The following is an 18,390-nucleotide window of genomic DNA, read 5'->3' as shown; positions in this document are numbered from 1 at the left end:
TCAACGGGTAGTGTTAGCACGTAGCCTCTGGTGCTGGCCAGTCCCAGGGAGGGGTGACTGCCTGAGCTGCTACCTTCCCAAATTGCCAACTGGTCCCTCCTGAACAGGAGGTGTGACCTGAGATGTGAACAATCACCTAAGGTGGGTGAGCCTCCCTCTGAGTGTATTTTCCATCCATGTATATGATGAATCTGTCCTCTTTACGATAATTTCTCCCTTTATTCAAAAAGTTGGTATGTTTATTTTGCACATCTAATGGTCAAATAGCAACTTCCTGTTGGAAAGAGCACACAATCGGAGATGCTGGCAATCGTGGGGATTTTCACACAGTGAGCCGTTCATCACCTTCAGACTATGTCTATTAAACATAAATGGAATGAGGCTAACAATTCAAAGATATTCCCAGCTGCACCACGGGTCCTTGTGGTTTCATGTAATCAAGATGGTCAATCCTTTGCTACAGTTAATCTGTCTATTATTCAGAAGGGTGTTGATCCAATTGCTGGCCCTATGAAATCCTGATTCTCAAGCACAACAATTGACTTGTGGTTTGCTCCTCCATGGCTATATTGTGTGTGTCGAGGCTCATCGAATGCTGAATTCTTCACATGGCATTATTTACACTAGGCTGCTCAGTGGTCTGATCAATGCAGAAATCCAAATTTACCTGTCTGGTCAGGGCATCATTGCAGCCTATCAGGCGATGAAAAATATAGATGCATCCTTATTGCCCACACACACTCTTTCTCTCACATTTGATAGAGTAGTGCTCCCCTCAAAGATCAAAGCAGGCTATGAAGTCATCACAGTCTGATCCCAATGCGCCGCTACCAGTGTTATCATTACTGCCACACGCAAATATCCTGTTGACACCTGGAAAAATGTGTTACCTGTGATAAGGATACTCACAGGGATGATTGCCCACCTCCTTCTCCCCACTTGATCAACTGAAATGGCAACCATGCAGTCTCCTCCAAAGAATGTCACATGTATCTTGATGAGCAGGCCATCCAGTAGGTCTGGGTGAGGGAGAAAGTGCCTTATCCTGTCTCTTGTAAGTTGTTGGCTAGTCAGAAGCCCTGCGTTCTACCATCTGGCACTTACAGTATCATTCTTGCTACATCTCGCTCCATGAAGGATGTGGCCAAGCAGACTTGTGACTTCAAATTCATTACTGTGATTGTAAAATTTCCCAGTGTCACAGCAACATTTGCATCTTCTCCTCCAGTTGTGCAATGAGTTGAAATCACCTGCTACACAACCAGCAGGTCAGACTGGATGGAAAGGATACCCATGTGAAGAGTTTTTACACCCCTGCAGCCAACGAACATCTGAATCTTCACCCACCAACCACTAAGGATCCAAGAAATCAAACAAAGCAAACAGTCTTCTCCATCACCAACTTGGAGATCCTCTTCAATGGTGTCGCTGCTCGGTACCCTCACACAGCCAACCTCCTATCGCTAGTGGGTGGCACCAACTATATTTCTGCCTTGGTATTCACAGACTGAGCAAGGGAGAAAGCTGACACCTCTATAGATCTCACAGAGCAGAACCCTCCAGCTTCTGCACCCTGTAGCAGTGTGTCTTTGAATGCTGGCACTCAACAGCCACCAAGGTGACGCCCCTTAATTTTTTTTCCTCCTCCCCTTTTGTGGCCATGACTCTTCTCCAATGGAATTTTCACAGCCATAGATTCAACAAGGAGGAATTACAGCTGCTCTTGGAATCACAGCATTCACATGTTCTCTGCCTCCAGGAAACAAAATTGCATACTCATGACTGCTTCGACCTCTCACATTGCTTTGTTGTCCATTTTGACCTTCGCCCCCCGAGGATGGCACATAGTGAGACCATCTCACTGAACACCTGACTACAAGCTGTTGCAGTCTGTATTTGCCGTCCACGTTTTCTCTTTGTACCATCTATATCCTTTCATCAATCAGTGTTACCAGGCCAGACTACCTCCAGCTTATTGGGTAACACCATCCCCTTTAAGGCTCTTCCAGAACCTGCCAGAGAGGTGCCTTCTTGGCTGACTTTCTCAGTCAACTGAACCTCATCTGCCTTAACACTGGAGCACTCACTTTCCTTTCAGACTCCACACACACCTATTCCCATTTGGACCACTCATTCTCCACTGCCCAGCTTGTCCATCATCTTGAGTGGTCCATTCTCTCTGACATGTACTCAAGCAACCATTTCCCATGTGCTATCCATTTGCTGACTCCTACGCCACCTACACGTAAACCCAAATGTCAGCTTTCTAATCTGACTGGAGGCTTTACTCCTCCCAGGCAACCTTTGCTGGACACCATTTCCCATGTTGTGATGACCAATTAGAATACAAATGTTATCCTTACCACCGCAGAACATTCCATTCTGTGCACTTCACCTTTACTGCACCATGTCCCGGTCCCTCAGTGGACTGAGACATGCCACAATGCAATTTGCAAGTGGAGACATGCTCTCCACATTTTTAACTCTCGTTCTACAATGGCAAACTACATTTGCAACTGTTTATAATATGTGCAGTGTTGTAGCATTCTTGGAGATAGCAAAAAAGTTGGCTGGATTTCCTTTATTAGTTCTTTCGACATTTCTACTCCCTCTTCTGTCATGTGGGCCACACTCCACAGGCTCTCTGGGATCGAGGTCCATTCCCCAATTTCTGGCCTGGCCGTAGAAAATGATATACTGGACCCGGTTGCTATCTCCAACACCTTGGGCCACTATTTTGCTGAGATTTCGAGCTCCACCAACTATCACCGTGCCTTTCTCCAGAGACAAGTGGAGGAGGCTTGGGTGGTACCCTTCTTCAGAATAATGCATGCTACAATGCTGCTTTTACTATGAGGGAGTTAGATCATCCTCTCACTTCATTCCAATCCTCCACCCCAGGGCTAGACGATATTCACATTCAGATGTTGCAGCACCTTTTTCTAGTGGACAAGCACATTCTCCTTCGTATGTATAATTGCATCTGGGCAGAGGGCACATTTCCCAGACACAGGCCTGAAGCCACTATCATACCCATACCTAAGGCCAGTAAGAACAAACACTGTTCTTCTACCTACTACCCCATTTCTCTCACCATCTGTGTTTGGAAGCTAATGGAACATACGATTCATGCCCGGCTGGTATGGTGACTCGAGTCACACAATTTACTAAACACTGCATGATGTGGATTTTGAGCACACCAATCTGCAGCTGACCATCTTGTCACTTTGTCAAACCATGTTGTGAATGGTTTTCTCCAGCAATACCAGACTGTAGCAGTGTTTTTTGTTTTGGAAAACCATAAGACACCTGCTGGAGGACTGGTATTCTCTGTACTCTATTCTGAGGCCACCTGCTCCATTTCCTTCAGGAATTTTTAAAAGCCTGATTGTTCAAGGTACACGCATCAAAAAAAGTTTTGCATCACCTTGTTTCTGAGAGTTCTGGAACCTCTACAGAAAATTGGAATAGAGATCAACTTAAACTCATTTCTGCTCTTTTAATAGAGATCAACTTAAACTCATTTCTGCTCTTTTTATTGCTCATGAAAATAACACATTGCATGTTGTACCACCGTACAGCAAGACCTTCAGAGGTAGTGGTCCAGATTGCTGTACACACTGGTATATCTAATACCGAGTAGCATGTCCTCTTGCATTGATCCATGCATGTATTCATCGTGGCATACTATCCACAACTTCATCAAGGCATTGGGCATTGGTGGTCCAGATTGTCCCACTCCTCGACGGTGATTTGGCATAGATCGCTCAGAGTGGTTGGTGGGTCACGTTTTCCATAAACAGCCCTTTTCAATCTATCCCAGGCATGTTCAATAGGGTTCATGTCTGGAGAACATGCTGGCCACTCTAGTCGAACGATGTCATTATCCGGAAGGAAGTCATCCACAAGATGGCGCATGATGGGGGTGCGAATTGTCATCCATGAAGATGAATGTCACGCCAATATGCTGTGATATGCTCGCACTATCGGTTGGAGGATGGCATTCACGTTTTGTACAGCCATTACGGTGCCTTCCATGACCACCAGCAGCATACATCGGCCCCACGTAATGCCACCCAAAAACAATAGGGAACCTCCAATTTGCTGCACTCACTGGGCAGTGTGTCTAAGGCATTCAGCCTGACCAGGTTGCCTCCAAACACATCTCTGATGATTGTCTGGTTGAAGGCATATGCGACGCCCATCAGTGAAGAGAACATGATGCCAATCCTGAGTGGTCCATTCAGCATGTTGTTGGGGCCATCTGTACCGCACTGCATGGTGTCATGGTTGCAAGGATGGACCTCCACATGGACGTCGGGAGTGAAGTTCTGCAACATGCAGCCAATTGCTCACAGTTTTAGTCATAATACGACATCCTGTGGCTGTACAAAAAGCATTATTCAACATGGTGGCGTTGCTGTCAGGGTTCCTCTGAGCCATAATCCATAGGTAGCAGTCATCCCCTGCAGTAGTAGCCATTGGCGGCCTGAGTGAGGCATGTCATTGACAGTTCCTGTCTCTCTGCATCTCCTCCATGTCCAAACAACATCTCTTTGGTTCACTCCGAGACACCTGGACACTTCCCTTGTTTAGAGCCCTTCCTGGCACAAAGTAACAATGCAGACATAGTATTGACCATCTAGGCATGGTTGAACTCCAGGCAAGATGAGCCGTGTACCTCCTTGCTGGTGGAATGAACTGATCAGCTATCAGACCCCCTCCATGTAATAGGTGCTACTCATGCATGGTTGTTTACATCTTTGGGCAGGTTTAGTGACATCTCTGAACATTCAAAGGGACTGTGTCTGTGATACAATATCCACAGTCAAAGTCTATATTCAGGAGTTCTGGGAATCATGGTGATGCAAAACTTCTTTTGATGTGTGTATGTGTGAGTTCTGCTTTATCACACACCTTTATCCAGGAAAATTGTGTGCCTCAGGGTTCTGTCCTGAGCATCATCCTCTTTGCTATTGCCATTAACCCAATTATGGCCTGTCTCCCACCGGGTATCTCTAGCTTCATTTTTGTTGATGATTTTGTGATATATTGGAGTTCTCCATAGATTTGTCTCCTTGGGCAGCGTCTTCAGCATTGTCTCAGTTGTCTTTACTCATGGAGCATCAACAATGGTTTTCGCTTTTCCACTGACAAAACAAATTAGTATGAATTTCTGGTGGCGCAAAATGTGTCTTCCACTATTTTTATATCTTGGGCCTGTTGCTCTTCCACTTGCTGAAATTATGAGATTCCTGGGGCCCTTGCTCAATAGGAAACTTCCTTGGTCCTCTCACATGTCTTACCTGACTGCATGCTGTACCCGGTCCCTCAGCGACCTATGTGACCTCAGCAGTGCTTCCTGGAGAGCAGATCGAACCACCCTCCTCCATTTGTATCGATCCTTTGTCTGTTCAAAACTAGAATATATGTGTTTCATTTGTGTATTGGCATGTCCGTCCATCTTCCGCTGTCTCAATATAGTCCAGCATTGTGGCATCTGTTTAGCCACTGGCACCTTTTACACTAGCCCAGTTGAGGGTCTGTATGAAGCTGCTGCCAAACTACCACTGTCATACCAACACGATGTTCTCCTCAGTGGCTATGCATGCCAATTGTCTACGATGCCTGGCCACCCATCCTATGCGTCCTTCTTCGATGAGTCCTTTGATCACCAGTATGGGGTGTGTCCCTCTGCTCTGTTACCCCTGGAGTTCACTTTTGGCCACTGTTCTGGCAGCTTAACTTCACACTACCTGCCACTTTACCAATGATTGTCAACACTTCAACATCTTGCCTTCATGCAGCAGCCCACGTTCGCCTGGAATTTCATTCATTCCTAATGACAAGACTCCAGATTCACTCTATCACCATAAGTTTCTCAACCTTCTCACGGAACTTTGCGATAGTACATTTTGCATACAAAGATGGCTCTCTGACTGTGGCACTGATGATTTTTGGTATTGGCTTCTCGAAGACTGCTCAACAGAGCTGTTCACCCTGTATAAGGCCATGCAGTACATCCGGCAACACAGACATTTCAACTGTGTCTTTTGCTCTGACTCTCTGTGTCCTCCAGACCCTCTGTGTACTGTACACAGCCCATCTCTTAGTGCAATGGGGGAAAGCTACTACTGGTTCACTCTTGATAGAGCCACTGTGATGTTTACGTGTGTACCTGGTCACATCACTCTGACAGAAAATGAGGCCACAGACACTGCTGCCCAGGCTGCAGTCCTCGTATCTCGGCCTGCTAATTCTTCCATTCCCTCTGATGATTTCCGTGTTTGCCATCTGTCAGCAGGTGGTGTCCCTTTGGCGTCACCACTGGTCTTCCCTTCATGGGAACAAGCTCTGGGGAATTAAACATCTCCCAGTGGTTTGGCGACCTCCTCTCAGCCTTCTCGCCGTGAGGAGATCACATTAGCTAGGTTACATATTGAGCAATGTCATTTTAGCCATCACCATTTGTCAAGTGGTGATCTCCCATCACTTCAAGTGCACTGTCATCAATCTTTTATGGTTCACCATTTGCTGACTGAATGCCCTTTTTTTAACCACTTATATTCTCATTTATGTTTGTCGTCTGAGGTATCGGCCATTTTAGCAAACGATGGACTGCAGCCTGTGTTTTACTTTTTATCCATTGTAGCAATATGGCAAAAGACATTTAATCTTTAGTTCAGGACCTCCTTTGTCTCTGTTGCATATTTTATGGATCTTTCACAGAGAGGAAGGCCCTGTTTTTAGCTCTCTCTCCATCGATTGGGCTTAAAGTGTAGTCACTTTTAACTCTCTTTTTACATTCTCATATTCTATGGTTCTGACATGGGTGTGTATGACATTAGTTGTGTTTGCACCCTAAAACAAAATGAACATTAACATTCCACATCTTTCCTTGAGTTGAGAAGTCTCAGGAAGTACCTTTAGCTACATTTGCACCCTCTTTCATTATTGTGCAATGAGAAACACCAGCAGCTGCTGCTACCTTCTCTAGCACACATTTAAAGAGATTTTTATTCGCTCATATACCTCTTCTGACATAAATTTTATGATCTTGCACTAAATCTCCCATGCCTGACTGAACTACTTTCCACCTACAATGCATGGAGACAACAGTGCTATACTGTGTAGGAGAGAGATCAAGAGTGCACAAAGTATGTGGTCAGCAGTTGACGTACAGTTGATGACTGATTGACAGATGATGTGCACAGTTCAGCAGGTGACATGTAATTGAAGCAGATACCCCTTCAGAGCAAAGTAATGGATTTGTTCAGTTAAAGATGAGAATGCATCTTGCACAGGATCCATGTTATCTTACATAAGCTCTAGTAACATATGTTTGGCTTGCTTATGTTATCAGATGACCCCATCAGTAGAGGCATATTTAATGAAGTAAAACTATCACCTGACTGCATCAATGTATTGCCATACACATACATTAAACAAACATGTTTATTGAGTAGGCACCACATAATGAAATGCAGAACTCAGTTTGAGATTTGTTTTTCCAACCTATGAATGTATATTTGGCCCATAAGGCAACTTAATACAAACCTCAATAAGGTTAAGAAAGAGAATTCACCAAAATTGCAAAATTGTAAATTTGACTATGTTAAAGATTTTTATACATGTCTCATGTTTGATTATAGTCACAAAATACAAGCAATAAAATGAAAAAATTATGAGACAGAATTGCTGGCCAATACTTACTTTCAGCAAAAATGTCAGTACACCCAATACACACATAAAAGTACACACCCTATCCTTGTTTAAGCCCTAATAGTTGTTTCCACAGGGAAGAGAGAAGGCTATATTGGGGAAAGTTAAAAAGAAACGGTAGGTCACTCTGACACCAGGATGAGGGGAACCCACTTGATTCCAGACTGATCGATTTTTAACTCTTATGCCTTGTTATTGATAGGTACATTGTCTCTGTCAAGTGTCACTCCTTGTTGTCCTCATAATCCTCTCATCATCATAGATGCACAAGTTGTCCAATGTAGTGTCACATGAAATAAGACTTGCAACATGGCAGCCAAACCCGGACGGGACCTCCCAGCAAAGAATGCCATACTATCATTTCATTTCACTCCTAACAGCTGCTTGCCCCTCTTTACAATTCTCCATATTTGAACCCTTGGGTGTGCCATAAAACTCAATATAATACTCTGAAACTGGCCACAAATGTGAATGTAGCACCTCACACAATGTAAAGAAGCTGCCCAGCCTTGATCAAATACCTCAGAAGTGGTGTCCTTCTCCTGCAACTACCATCCACAATACTGCCCCCAACATTCCACAACTCCCCCATACCCTCCTTTTCACCAATGAGCCCAGCCTGACCTTATTTAATCTCCCAAGCTCAGCATGTATCTTCCTTAAACCCAACCATAATCCTAATCAAACTCAAGTACTCCACAATCACAGCCCCATTCAGTCCTTAGTCTCCCATTCAGATCCCTCTCTAATTCTGACATCCATTCTTTTCAAAGACTTAACCTTTAGCCAAATCCAAACACACTACTGTAGTCAAAGATCTCCTTTCATTCATCTATAACCTCAACTGGAAATACCACTTTGCTACACAATCCCAATCCACAACCAACAGAATGAGCATTCCCACTTTTTCATTAAGTACTCTCATGAATGAAAACCATATGATATTTACAAACACAAAACAGTGAGAAAACTATCTGCCAAATTATCAAAAATGAGCAACAGCAACACACAGCTAAAACGTTTGTTTTCTTCACAGTGGAAGTGTAAAGGACCTCAGTTTCTGTAACTGTCATTTCAGAACATTTATTCAGTCACACAGTTTAATGAACATCACACAAATGTAAAATTACAAATAAACTGTTAAGTATTCTGATACCAAAAGTTCAGTGTGCAGCCCAAGATTAAAGAACAGAGCAGGTCACTCTCTCACACATAGAATGCTGCCACACTGCAACTGACAAAAGACTTTATGTGCACAAGCCTGTTTTAAGTGAGGAAAGTCAAAGTCAAACTAGTGACTCGGATCAAAGGCATTAAATAAAGCAAAATTCACTGCACACTTGATGACAATAATAATCTATACATAATACTATACAGGGCTTTGCCAAAACAAGTGAGGGAGGGGCAGTCCAGTGTGATACTAGGCTACTTCTATGCCACCTTGTGACAAAGCAAGCTGGAATCTTCATATTTCCTCTCTTGTTTTGCCATCTGCCTCCTTAAATTCATTTTTTCATTTTTGGCTAATTACCATTAACATATATTAGTATAATCTGCATTTTCATAAAAGGGAAAGGATGGGCCCTCAGTCTTAAGAAATATAACACCAGATATAATTTGTGCTTAGTTTTGTGTATGTAATGAATTTCTTAATTTATTTTGACTATTCCCAGTTAATATCTTTTGTTATATGGTGAAATAAATTATTGTTTCATGACACAGATTCTATTGTTTACTTACAAACAAATATAAATTTTATACTAATTATAAATATTTGAAAGAAAAAATTAATAGAATTCTTAAAGTATTTATTTGGCTCCATTTGAAAACATATTAGCAAAGCTAGCCCTTATTTAATTCCAAATTAATTACCAGGTTTGTCAAAAGTATTTTTTGTATAACTATATTTGTTAATTTCATTATTTAAACAAATAATTCTGCCTAATCTTTGTGACAGAACAAACTGTTAAAAAGAAAGAATTTTTCCATGTATTCAGTTAGTTAAATGAGTTATGTTTCATTGTAATTTCTGTAACTTAAACAGTATTGTGAGGATATATAAAGGCCCGATTTTTGGTCCACAGGCAGTCAGTCCATGGACGATTTTCAGACTAGAATCCTATATTGGTTAGGTCAGAAACAATGCTTCAACTTAACCATGAAATAAGTGTAACACAAATAGGTCATGTGTTAAAATAATGACAGTGTTTGTTCAGTAGTGCCACACATACTGTATTATTCTGCAAGAACTGTGTGGTTAGGTATTTACTGCTCATAGATGTTCAATGGTAAACTATTGTAGCGGTATGCTGATATTTGCCTGCAAACAATTAATGAGGCTTATCAAAGGTTAACCAATAGTGAACCGGCCATATTAACTTTGTTATATGGGGGGTTGTGAACAGCAAAAGTAAAGAACTGTGAAACAACTGTGCAACTGTCAGCTACATCGTTTACAGTAGTCAGTGTTGAACTTCCACCCCCCCCCCCTATTTTTGAGCCAGTATAACAACGTAGTACATCGACACCAAGGACTATCAACGAAGAAATAAAGCAAGCAAACGCCACAATCTCACTACAGCTGGAGTTAGCTGAGCCTCATTATTCCCAGCAGAGAAGAGTAGTGCAAGTTCTTGCTGTCCACTCCTGATATAAGGGAGTTTGTATCAGGTGACATAATGATGGTCAAAACCAGACATTTGATAGGTTCCCCCTCCCCGGATTAGAGATGCTCAACACAGGCACTGTTTGTGCCCTGGCGAACATCAGTACGATGATCAAACTCTTGCCGTACGCGTTCCTACACATCATGATCGACATCAGTGATTGCGTTAATTGGCCTTTCTTGCAACTGTTCCAAATTCAGTGGCAGTGGAGGCAGGAACATATGATCTTTGACATGACCCCATAAGAAGAAATCACATGTAGTTAAGTACTTTGACCATAGGGGGCAGAGAAAGGTAAGAGTCATAATGCAAAATATGTCCATCCCACCAGTAAGGCAGTTTGGTATTGAGATAAACATGAACATCTTAAAGTAAGTGTGATCATTCACTGTTCCATTGCAAAATGAAGTCTCCACTGTCATGCTGTAACTGAAGCATTTCCGGGTACAAGAAACTACTCACAATTTTCTCCACAAAGAAAAACAGTCTGTGAACTTTTGAAGAGGACATGGTGCTGAATGTGTTAACTTTACCGGAATCACAAATGTGTTCCACAATCTTGTGTAGCTATTCTGGGTCCCAACCAAACACACATGTTAAGATGATTCACCTTTTCAGACATATAAAATGTGGCTTCATCTCTGAAAACTAACTTCTGTGGAAAACTGTCTTTCCCAGTAGCCACTGCAAGTCGTCACAAAAGTCAGAACAAAGGTCGTTGCCCCAAGTATTTAGCACATGTAACAACTGCAGCTAGTACAGTTTTACACACAGATGTTTGCACAGAATGCACCAGACAGTTGACTGCAGTATTTACAGTTCTATGCTCACACTTGTCATTGATTTATTCAGGTTGCTGATGAATGATTCCCGTACATGCCCCACTTTCTTTGCTGATGCTCCAGGCACCACATTAGCAACCAGTGTCACTGAATGTGTTGTACCACCTATGGATTGTTTCATCTGTTGGAGTTTTTACCTGATATTTAGTATGAAATTGTTGCTGAAATGTCACATCTGACAAATATTTAGCAAATTCAGAGACACAAAATGCACACATTGCTTCATTACACACCATGGTCTGACACACCTGCCCAATAGTGGTGCACTCTGAAACTATGCCACAGTGGGTATTATGAATCAGAACTTGCAGAGCTGCTCTGTCCACTGATGTGTGTCATTATTCTGTATACCTTGTAGATTCCGTGCAGCTATCCTCTGAAAACCCAGAGGTACTTCCTATATCTTACATTTGCTTTACTTGTGTTTTGCATGGCTGTTTGCTTATTGATACTGAACTGTTGTCCTGTTTTGTCTTTATGGACATGATTGGTAGATGGTACTGAGGAGGAGATGGAAGCAGTGTGTGTACTGTCATGTTTTCCATTCCACTGGTTCAATCTCGAAATTTTGCTGAAAATGATTAGACAGCTACAGAAATAGTGATGCAGGACAAACAAGGTTTTAATAGCACAACAGTGATGATAATTCTCCCATGTCCAACAGTAAGTGTCTCTCTTAGCTAATCTTTGGAGCTAACAGTGCATAATTTTGTCTTGCACCATGAGCACGTGGATTCTGGCAATAGCAAGTGGGGCTTCATGTGATGAAAAATAACTTCTCGAAGGATGAGGTGCATGAACATTACATTCTGTGGTGCTGATACAGAACTCTTCAGAGACATCCCCCATACATATTCTTAAACAGACGCAAATTGGACACCCCACACATCTCGAGAACATGTTTGGCAGATCACAGAAGTATGTCTACATCAGTACAGTGGGCAGTGGATCTACAGGGTGTTACAAAAAGGTACGGCCAAACTTTCAGGAAACATTCCTCACACACAAAGAAAGAAAATATGTTATGCGGACATGTGTCCGGAAACGCTTACTTTCCATGTTAGAGCTCATTTTATTACTTCTCTTCAAATCACATTAATCATGGAACGGAGACACACAGCAACAGAACGTACCAGCGTTACTTCAAACACTTTGTTACAGGAAATGTTCAAAATGTCCTCCATTAGATAGGATACATGCATCCACCCTCCATCGCATGGAATCCCTGATGCGCTGATGCAGCCCTGGAGAATGGCGTACTGTATCACAGCCGTTCACAATACGAGCATGAAGAGTCTCTACATTTGGTACCGGGATTGCATAGACAAGAGCTTTCAAATGCCCCCATAAATGAAAATCAAGAGGGTTGAGGTCAGGAGAGCATGGAGGCCATGGAATTGGTCCACCTCTACCAATCCATCGGTCACCGAATCTGTTGTTGAGAAGCGTACAAACACTTCGACTGAAATGTGCAGGAGCTGCATCGTGCATGAACCACATGTGTCGTACTTGTAAAGGCACATGTTCTAGCAGCACAGGTAGAGTATCCCGTATGAAATCATGATAATGTGCTGGAAGAACATGGGGCCCAATCAAGACATCACCAACAATGCCTGCCCAAACATTCACAGAAAATCTGTGTTGATGACATGATTGTGCAATTGCATGCGGATTCTCATCGGCCCACACATGTTGATTGTGAAAATTTACAATTTGATCATGTTGGAATGAAGCCTCATCCGTAAAGAGAACATTTGCACTGAAATGAGGGTTGACACATTGTTGGATGAACCATTCGCAGAAGTGTACCTGTGGAGGCCAATCAGCTGCTGATAGTGACTGCACACGCTGTACATGGTGCGGAAACAACTGGTTCTCCTGTAGCACTCTCCATACGGTGACATGGTCAACGTTACCTTGTACCGCAGCAACTTCTCTGACACTGACATTAGGGTTATCGTCAACTGCACGAAGAATTGCCTCGTCCATTTCAGGTGCCCTCATCGTTCTAGGTCTTCCCCAGTGGCGAGTCATAGCCTGGAATGTTCCGTGCTCCCTAAGACACCGATCAATTGCTTTGAACGTCTTCCTGTTGGGACAACTTCGTTCTGGAAATCTGTATCGATACAAACGTACCTCGCCGTCCGTGATGAACACTAACCTGTTGATGCTACGTACTGATGTGCTTGATGCTAGTACTGTAGAGCAATGAGTCACATGTCAACACAAGCACCGAAGTCAACATTACCTTCCTTCAATTGGGTCAACTGACGGTGAATCAAGGAAGTACAGTACATACAGACGAAACTAAAATGAGCTCTAACATGGAAATTAAGCGTTTCCGGACACATGTCCACATAACATCTTTTCTTGATTTGTGTGTGGGGAATGTTTCCTGAAAGTTTGGCCGTACCTGTTTGTAACACCCTGTATAGTGGATTGAATGCCAGAATGGTTGTAGTACATTCATTCTGGCTCACTGTACCTATACCTGGTTTCACAAGCAAAAGTATGTCAAGACTAACTGATTCCTTTCCCATTCCCCACATTAATTAGCACTCTCTTCCTGGATTTTCCATCCCATTGTCAAGAACCAATCTGACCTCACATAACTGCACACTGCAGTAAATTTTCAGCTGCACTACCAATGATATCCCTCCAATTTGAAAATACCTCATTACATTCCCATCTCATGAAGAGCTTCGAATTCTGAAGACACCAATTTAACTCGTGCGGCAATGCAACAATGTGTAATAATTTCTTCTGCCCAAGTGACAGATTCAACATAATGAATTTTTAGGTGTTTCTGTATAGACGTGAGAGAACATTTTCTGCATTAGCAGTGGTGGAACTCTGCCATCATTTTTGTATGACAGGAGGCAATGGAGCTACAGATACTTGATTCAGTAAAGAAGTAAACCCTTAGCCATGGTGCTGGCATTTTAGCTGTATAGAATGTTATCTTTCACATTACTGTGTTCTCTTTGCATGTTGCGTTATTATTCTTTCCCTTGTGATGTAGTCATTCTGAGACACAGATACCATTATCTAAAGTTTGATTGCAGAACATTAGGGTGCCTTTTCCTTTTTTAATATTAAAATAATTTTCCTCTGCATAATCCACTAGAAATATTTTGTAAATTATTTTTACACTCATTGTTTTCTTGCCACTTCAGATCAGTAGCTCGATGTAGAAGACAGAAGATTTTTCACAAAGAATAAATTTTCAGCAAAATATTTACTAATTCACCCACTTAAGCATTCTTTACATCAGGTTACAGAACTGCATTACAATGAGTGATATTGTTTTGACCTTTCATCCCAATAAAGCTCCATAAAACGCAAGGACAGTCTTCAGAGTGCAGCCACAATCTTCTTTCAATCACTGGCTGTCAGCTAATAGACTGAATTGACTTGCACTCTATATGTGTTTGTATTCCAGTACATATTTTGATCTATTTTAAGCACACTGCCAAACATGACATCCTTCATTTCAGTGACTGCTTCACAGCCTGTGCACATGGATCCTGCCCACCAACACCAGCTTTTCTGAATTGTGCAGGTGGGAACTTTCCCTGCAATACATCCTATGTACCTGTAACCCTCCTGGCCTCAACCTTTGTCAGTCACTGTCCTCACCCATCCAGCCCCTTCCCTATTCCCATTCCAGCACTACATAGCCATTGTTCCACCATCACAGTCTTTTTATTACTCTCCTTTTCCACTACGCACCCCCTCTCCATCTCTCCCCTGCCCTCCATCTAACCTGCAGCACCTCACTGCCACTGTCCGCTGCCCCTACCATACTATACCTCCCCCTCCCCCTCCCCCTCCCTGCCCCAACCTCCTCCTTATCCCCACCTGGTCACCATTCCCATCACACACTGGTGCTGCTGCTCGCAGTGTGGTTTCAGTTGCCTGAGACTGCACTCTCTCTCTCTCTCTCTCTCTCTCTCTCTCTCTCTCTCTCTCTCTCTCTCTCTGTGTGTGTGTGTGTGTGTGTGTGTGTGTGTGTGTGTGTGTGTGTGTGTGAAATTATTTGAATACCTAGCTTCAAGAATTGAAATGTTGTAACTATCTAGTGTAAGTGAAGATGCAGCATATTTATTTTTTTTCCCCCTAGTATAAACTTCATTACTAATTAGATGGATTAAATTTTGCTGGAATAACCAGTGACAACATTAAGCAGTGTAGTGATAGGTTATATTATTAATAGGGCCTACAGTACACACATTAAGTCTCTGTGACTCACTTGTGTTTGGTTTATGTACACCTTCACTCATAGTACATCCCTGAAAGTTCTCCTTGAGATCTATGGAATTCAGCACATGATTGAATATGGGATGCAGTTACATGTTGGTCTTTCCACACCACTGTGTGTATCATGACATGCCGAGAAATGGGAACATATAGTACAACTTTCTTGTGTTGTTACTTCATAATGCCCAAGAGACGGGGATCGACTAGTTGCCAATGAAATTTAATATTTCTTTCAGATTAACAAAAAAAACTATTTATAGAAAAACTATTTGCTCTGTATTCACTTGATATTTATTTGCAGGATTATGCGAAGAAATCTCAAAAAATAATTGACTTCTTTGAAGAACAAGGGATAACTCAAGTGACGATCCAACCAGAATTTTTTGAGGTATGTTGGCACTCTATGTTAAAATTTCAAATAGATAACAGAATGATGGATTTCATGGCCAGTAATTACTTATAACTTTCACGCTGCAAGACAACCAGATAAGGCTTACATAGCAAAACACTCTTTACAATGTGAACACACGAAACAAAAGTTTTGGAAGCTAATATTTTAGTGAACACATTGCATTGTTTTGTGAGCTTTCATAGAGAGGTAAAAAGAAGTGTATAAACATTTAATGATTTTGAAAGAAAGAAAGTGTACTTAAAGTTGAATAAAACATAAATGCTGATTTTGCATGGCAAGGAATTCCAATGGTTGAAGAGCTGAGAGATTTCTACTCAGTTTCCAGTCCTTCACCTCTGAAGACATCTCCAATGGGTGGGAATAAATGTCTGTGAATAGATTTACACATTGACCACAGCCACATGGAAGTTTTAAGAGAAGAATTTTAAGAAAATTTTGCAGTTTTATAGTAGTAACAGTGATCTTCTTTCTGTCTGACAGACTGACAATGACACAAACATTATTGCACTGCCAAGCATTGAGGAGAAAAGCTGTCTGGTACAGTGTCGTGGCCAGGGCTGCATCGAGAGACACTGCTGCCTCAAGTTGGTGCCTGGCATCTCTGTGGACCCCGCCTGCAAACAGCTGCCCCAGAAGGGTGCCCCAGACAAGGAGTGCATTAAGGTGCAGTTTACTTCCAACTGCTTTGGAAGAATATAGTATATTTTTTTGGTAGTTCCAGTGTTTCCTTTGTGTCTGCTCAAAATTCTTTCCAATTGATTATGGTTTATTATGATGTGGTTTCCAATCTGAAGATTGGTTACATCCTCCTGAACCTGCTTACTGAAGTCAAATCCTGGTCTCTCTCTATAATTTTAGTCCCTCCCCCCTCATCCCAAACCCTTGACTCGGCACTTCTTCATTGATTATCTGATCAACCCATCTAATCTTCAGAATTCTCTTCATTATTGTGCCTAGTTATTATGGTAGTTTGCAATTAAGTAAATCACTTGGTATTTTCTAAGAAGTTTGCGCTGAAGGTGAAGTCACTGGCCAGTTCACTACTGGTAGGCTTCAGGTCACAAAGTACTACATTCAAAATATAGCTAATATATCAGAATTGCTTTTAAGGGTGGAGGGAGAGTGATACCTCATTCCATTCTTGAGTAAATAAATAAGATACGTTGGAGATTATCTGTGATGAGGTTGGCTGCTATGTGCCACATGCAAGGCTGTTGCTACCTGCTGTAGCCTGCTAAGCAGAGTACAAAGTTACCCTGGGTTTATCTTTTTTGTATGCTGATGATACAGGCCAAAGTTCAAAATGGAAAACTTACTGAAATGAAATGGAAGAAAAAGAAAAATGAAGACACAAAAAGTCATCTGTTGATGATGAGTGGATGTTACATCAGTCAATGCTCCCTGATTTCAGGAAACTTTGTGACAGGCATAAGAGATCTGAAATCTAATTTCTTGTTACTTGTGAATGATCAGATGGATAAAACCAAGGAGAAGATGTCAGATTTTCCTTATCATGAGGCTACTTCCAATTTTTCACACACATTATCTACACGTACACAGAGTTCACCACCCATTTTTACAGTCAGTGATGACTGATCTCACTTCAAGTCCAGCAGCATTTCTTCTGAATACTCCTCAAGCTGGATCATATACTACTTTGCAAAACTGAACTGTTGTGAAAATACTGTCCTAAGTCTATTAATTTGAAACCATTATTTATATATGCATCATACTGAGTAAAGTACCATACTAGGTGGCCATACAAAAAAATAAACTTTTCATGGTGGCACTTTTAATGTAATTCACATGCTTCTTCCAGCTTGCCTTATTGTTAAAGAGTAGCTTCTCAGCTGAATGAACATGATGAGTAAAGATAAAATTCCTGAAAGACTTAAGTACGTGGTAGTAACAGTCATTTACATAAGTAGAGATAAAGGAGTGGCTTCTAATTGTAGAAATGTCATCCTACTACCTACATTACCAAGTTTTAGCTTTGTAAATGGCTTCTCTACATAGACTGCAACCCGCAATCTCATAAACTCTGTGTGGATACAATTAAAAAAGAAAATCACCCTGCCGGCAATTTCTGTGGCCTTGTAAGGTCATTGATTATGAGGATCATAAAACTCTAGTGAGGTACTGAACAGAATTGAGGGGAAGAGGAATTTGTTGAACACAACTTGACTAGAAGAACGGGTCGGTTGCCAGGACACATTCTGAGGCATCAAGGGATCACCAATTTAGTACTGGAGGGAATTGTGAAGGTTAAAAATCATAGAGGGAGACCAAGAGATGAATATGCTAAGCAGATTCAGAAGAATGTAGGTTTCAGTAGTTATTCGGAGATGACTAGGCTTGCACAGGATAGAGTAGCATGGAAGGCTGCATCAAACCAGTCTCTGGACTGAAGATCACCACCACCACCACCACCACAACAACAACAACAACAACAACAACAACAACAACAACGTAACTCTAGTAGGGCTAC

At 41.9% G+C, this 18,390-nt stretch overlaps 1 protein-coding gene across 6 annotated transcripts in view; it reads left to right on the top strand.

Annotated features, from left to right (window-relative positions):
• Positions 1-18,390, top strand: part of LOC126198920 (zinc transporter 1) — a 700,140-nt gene that overhangs the window by 666,683 nt on the left and 15,067 nt on the right. For all 6 annotated transcript variants that reach the window (XM_049935550.1, XM_049935549.1, XM_049935551.1 and 3 more), the window contains 2 exons: positions 15,792-15,878; positions 16,383-16,565. In XM_049935550.1, coding sequence (XP_049791507.1) covers positions 15,792-15,878; positions 16,383-16,565 — 270 coding nt within the window. The remainder of the gene's footprint in view (positions 1-15,791; positions 15,879-16,382; positions 16,566-18,390) is intronic.

This window comes from Schistocerca nitens, chromosome 8 (genome assembly GCF_023898315.1).
Source record: "Schistocerca nitens isolate TAMUIC-IGC-003100 chromosome 8, iqSchNite1.1, whole genome shotgun sequence".
Lineage (NCBI taxonomy): Eukaryota > Metazoa > Arthropoda > Insecta > Orthoptera > Acrididae > Schistocerca > Schistocerca nitens.
The sequence above is the reverse complement of the archived record's forward strand: the minus strand, read 5'-3'. Positions and strand labels throughout refer to the sequence as shown.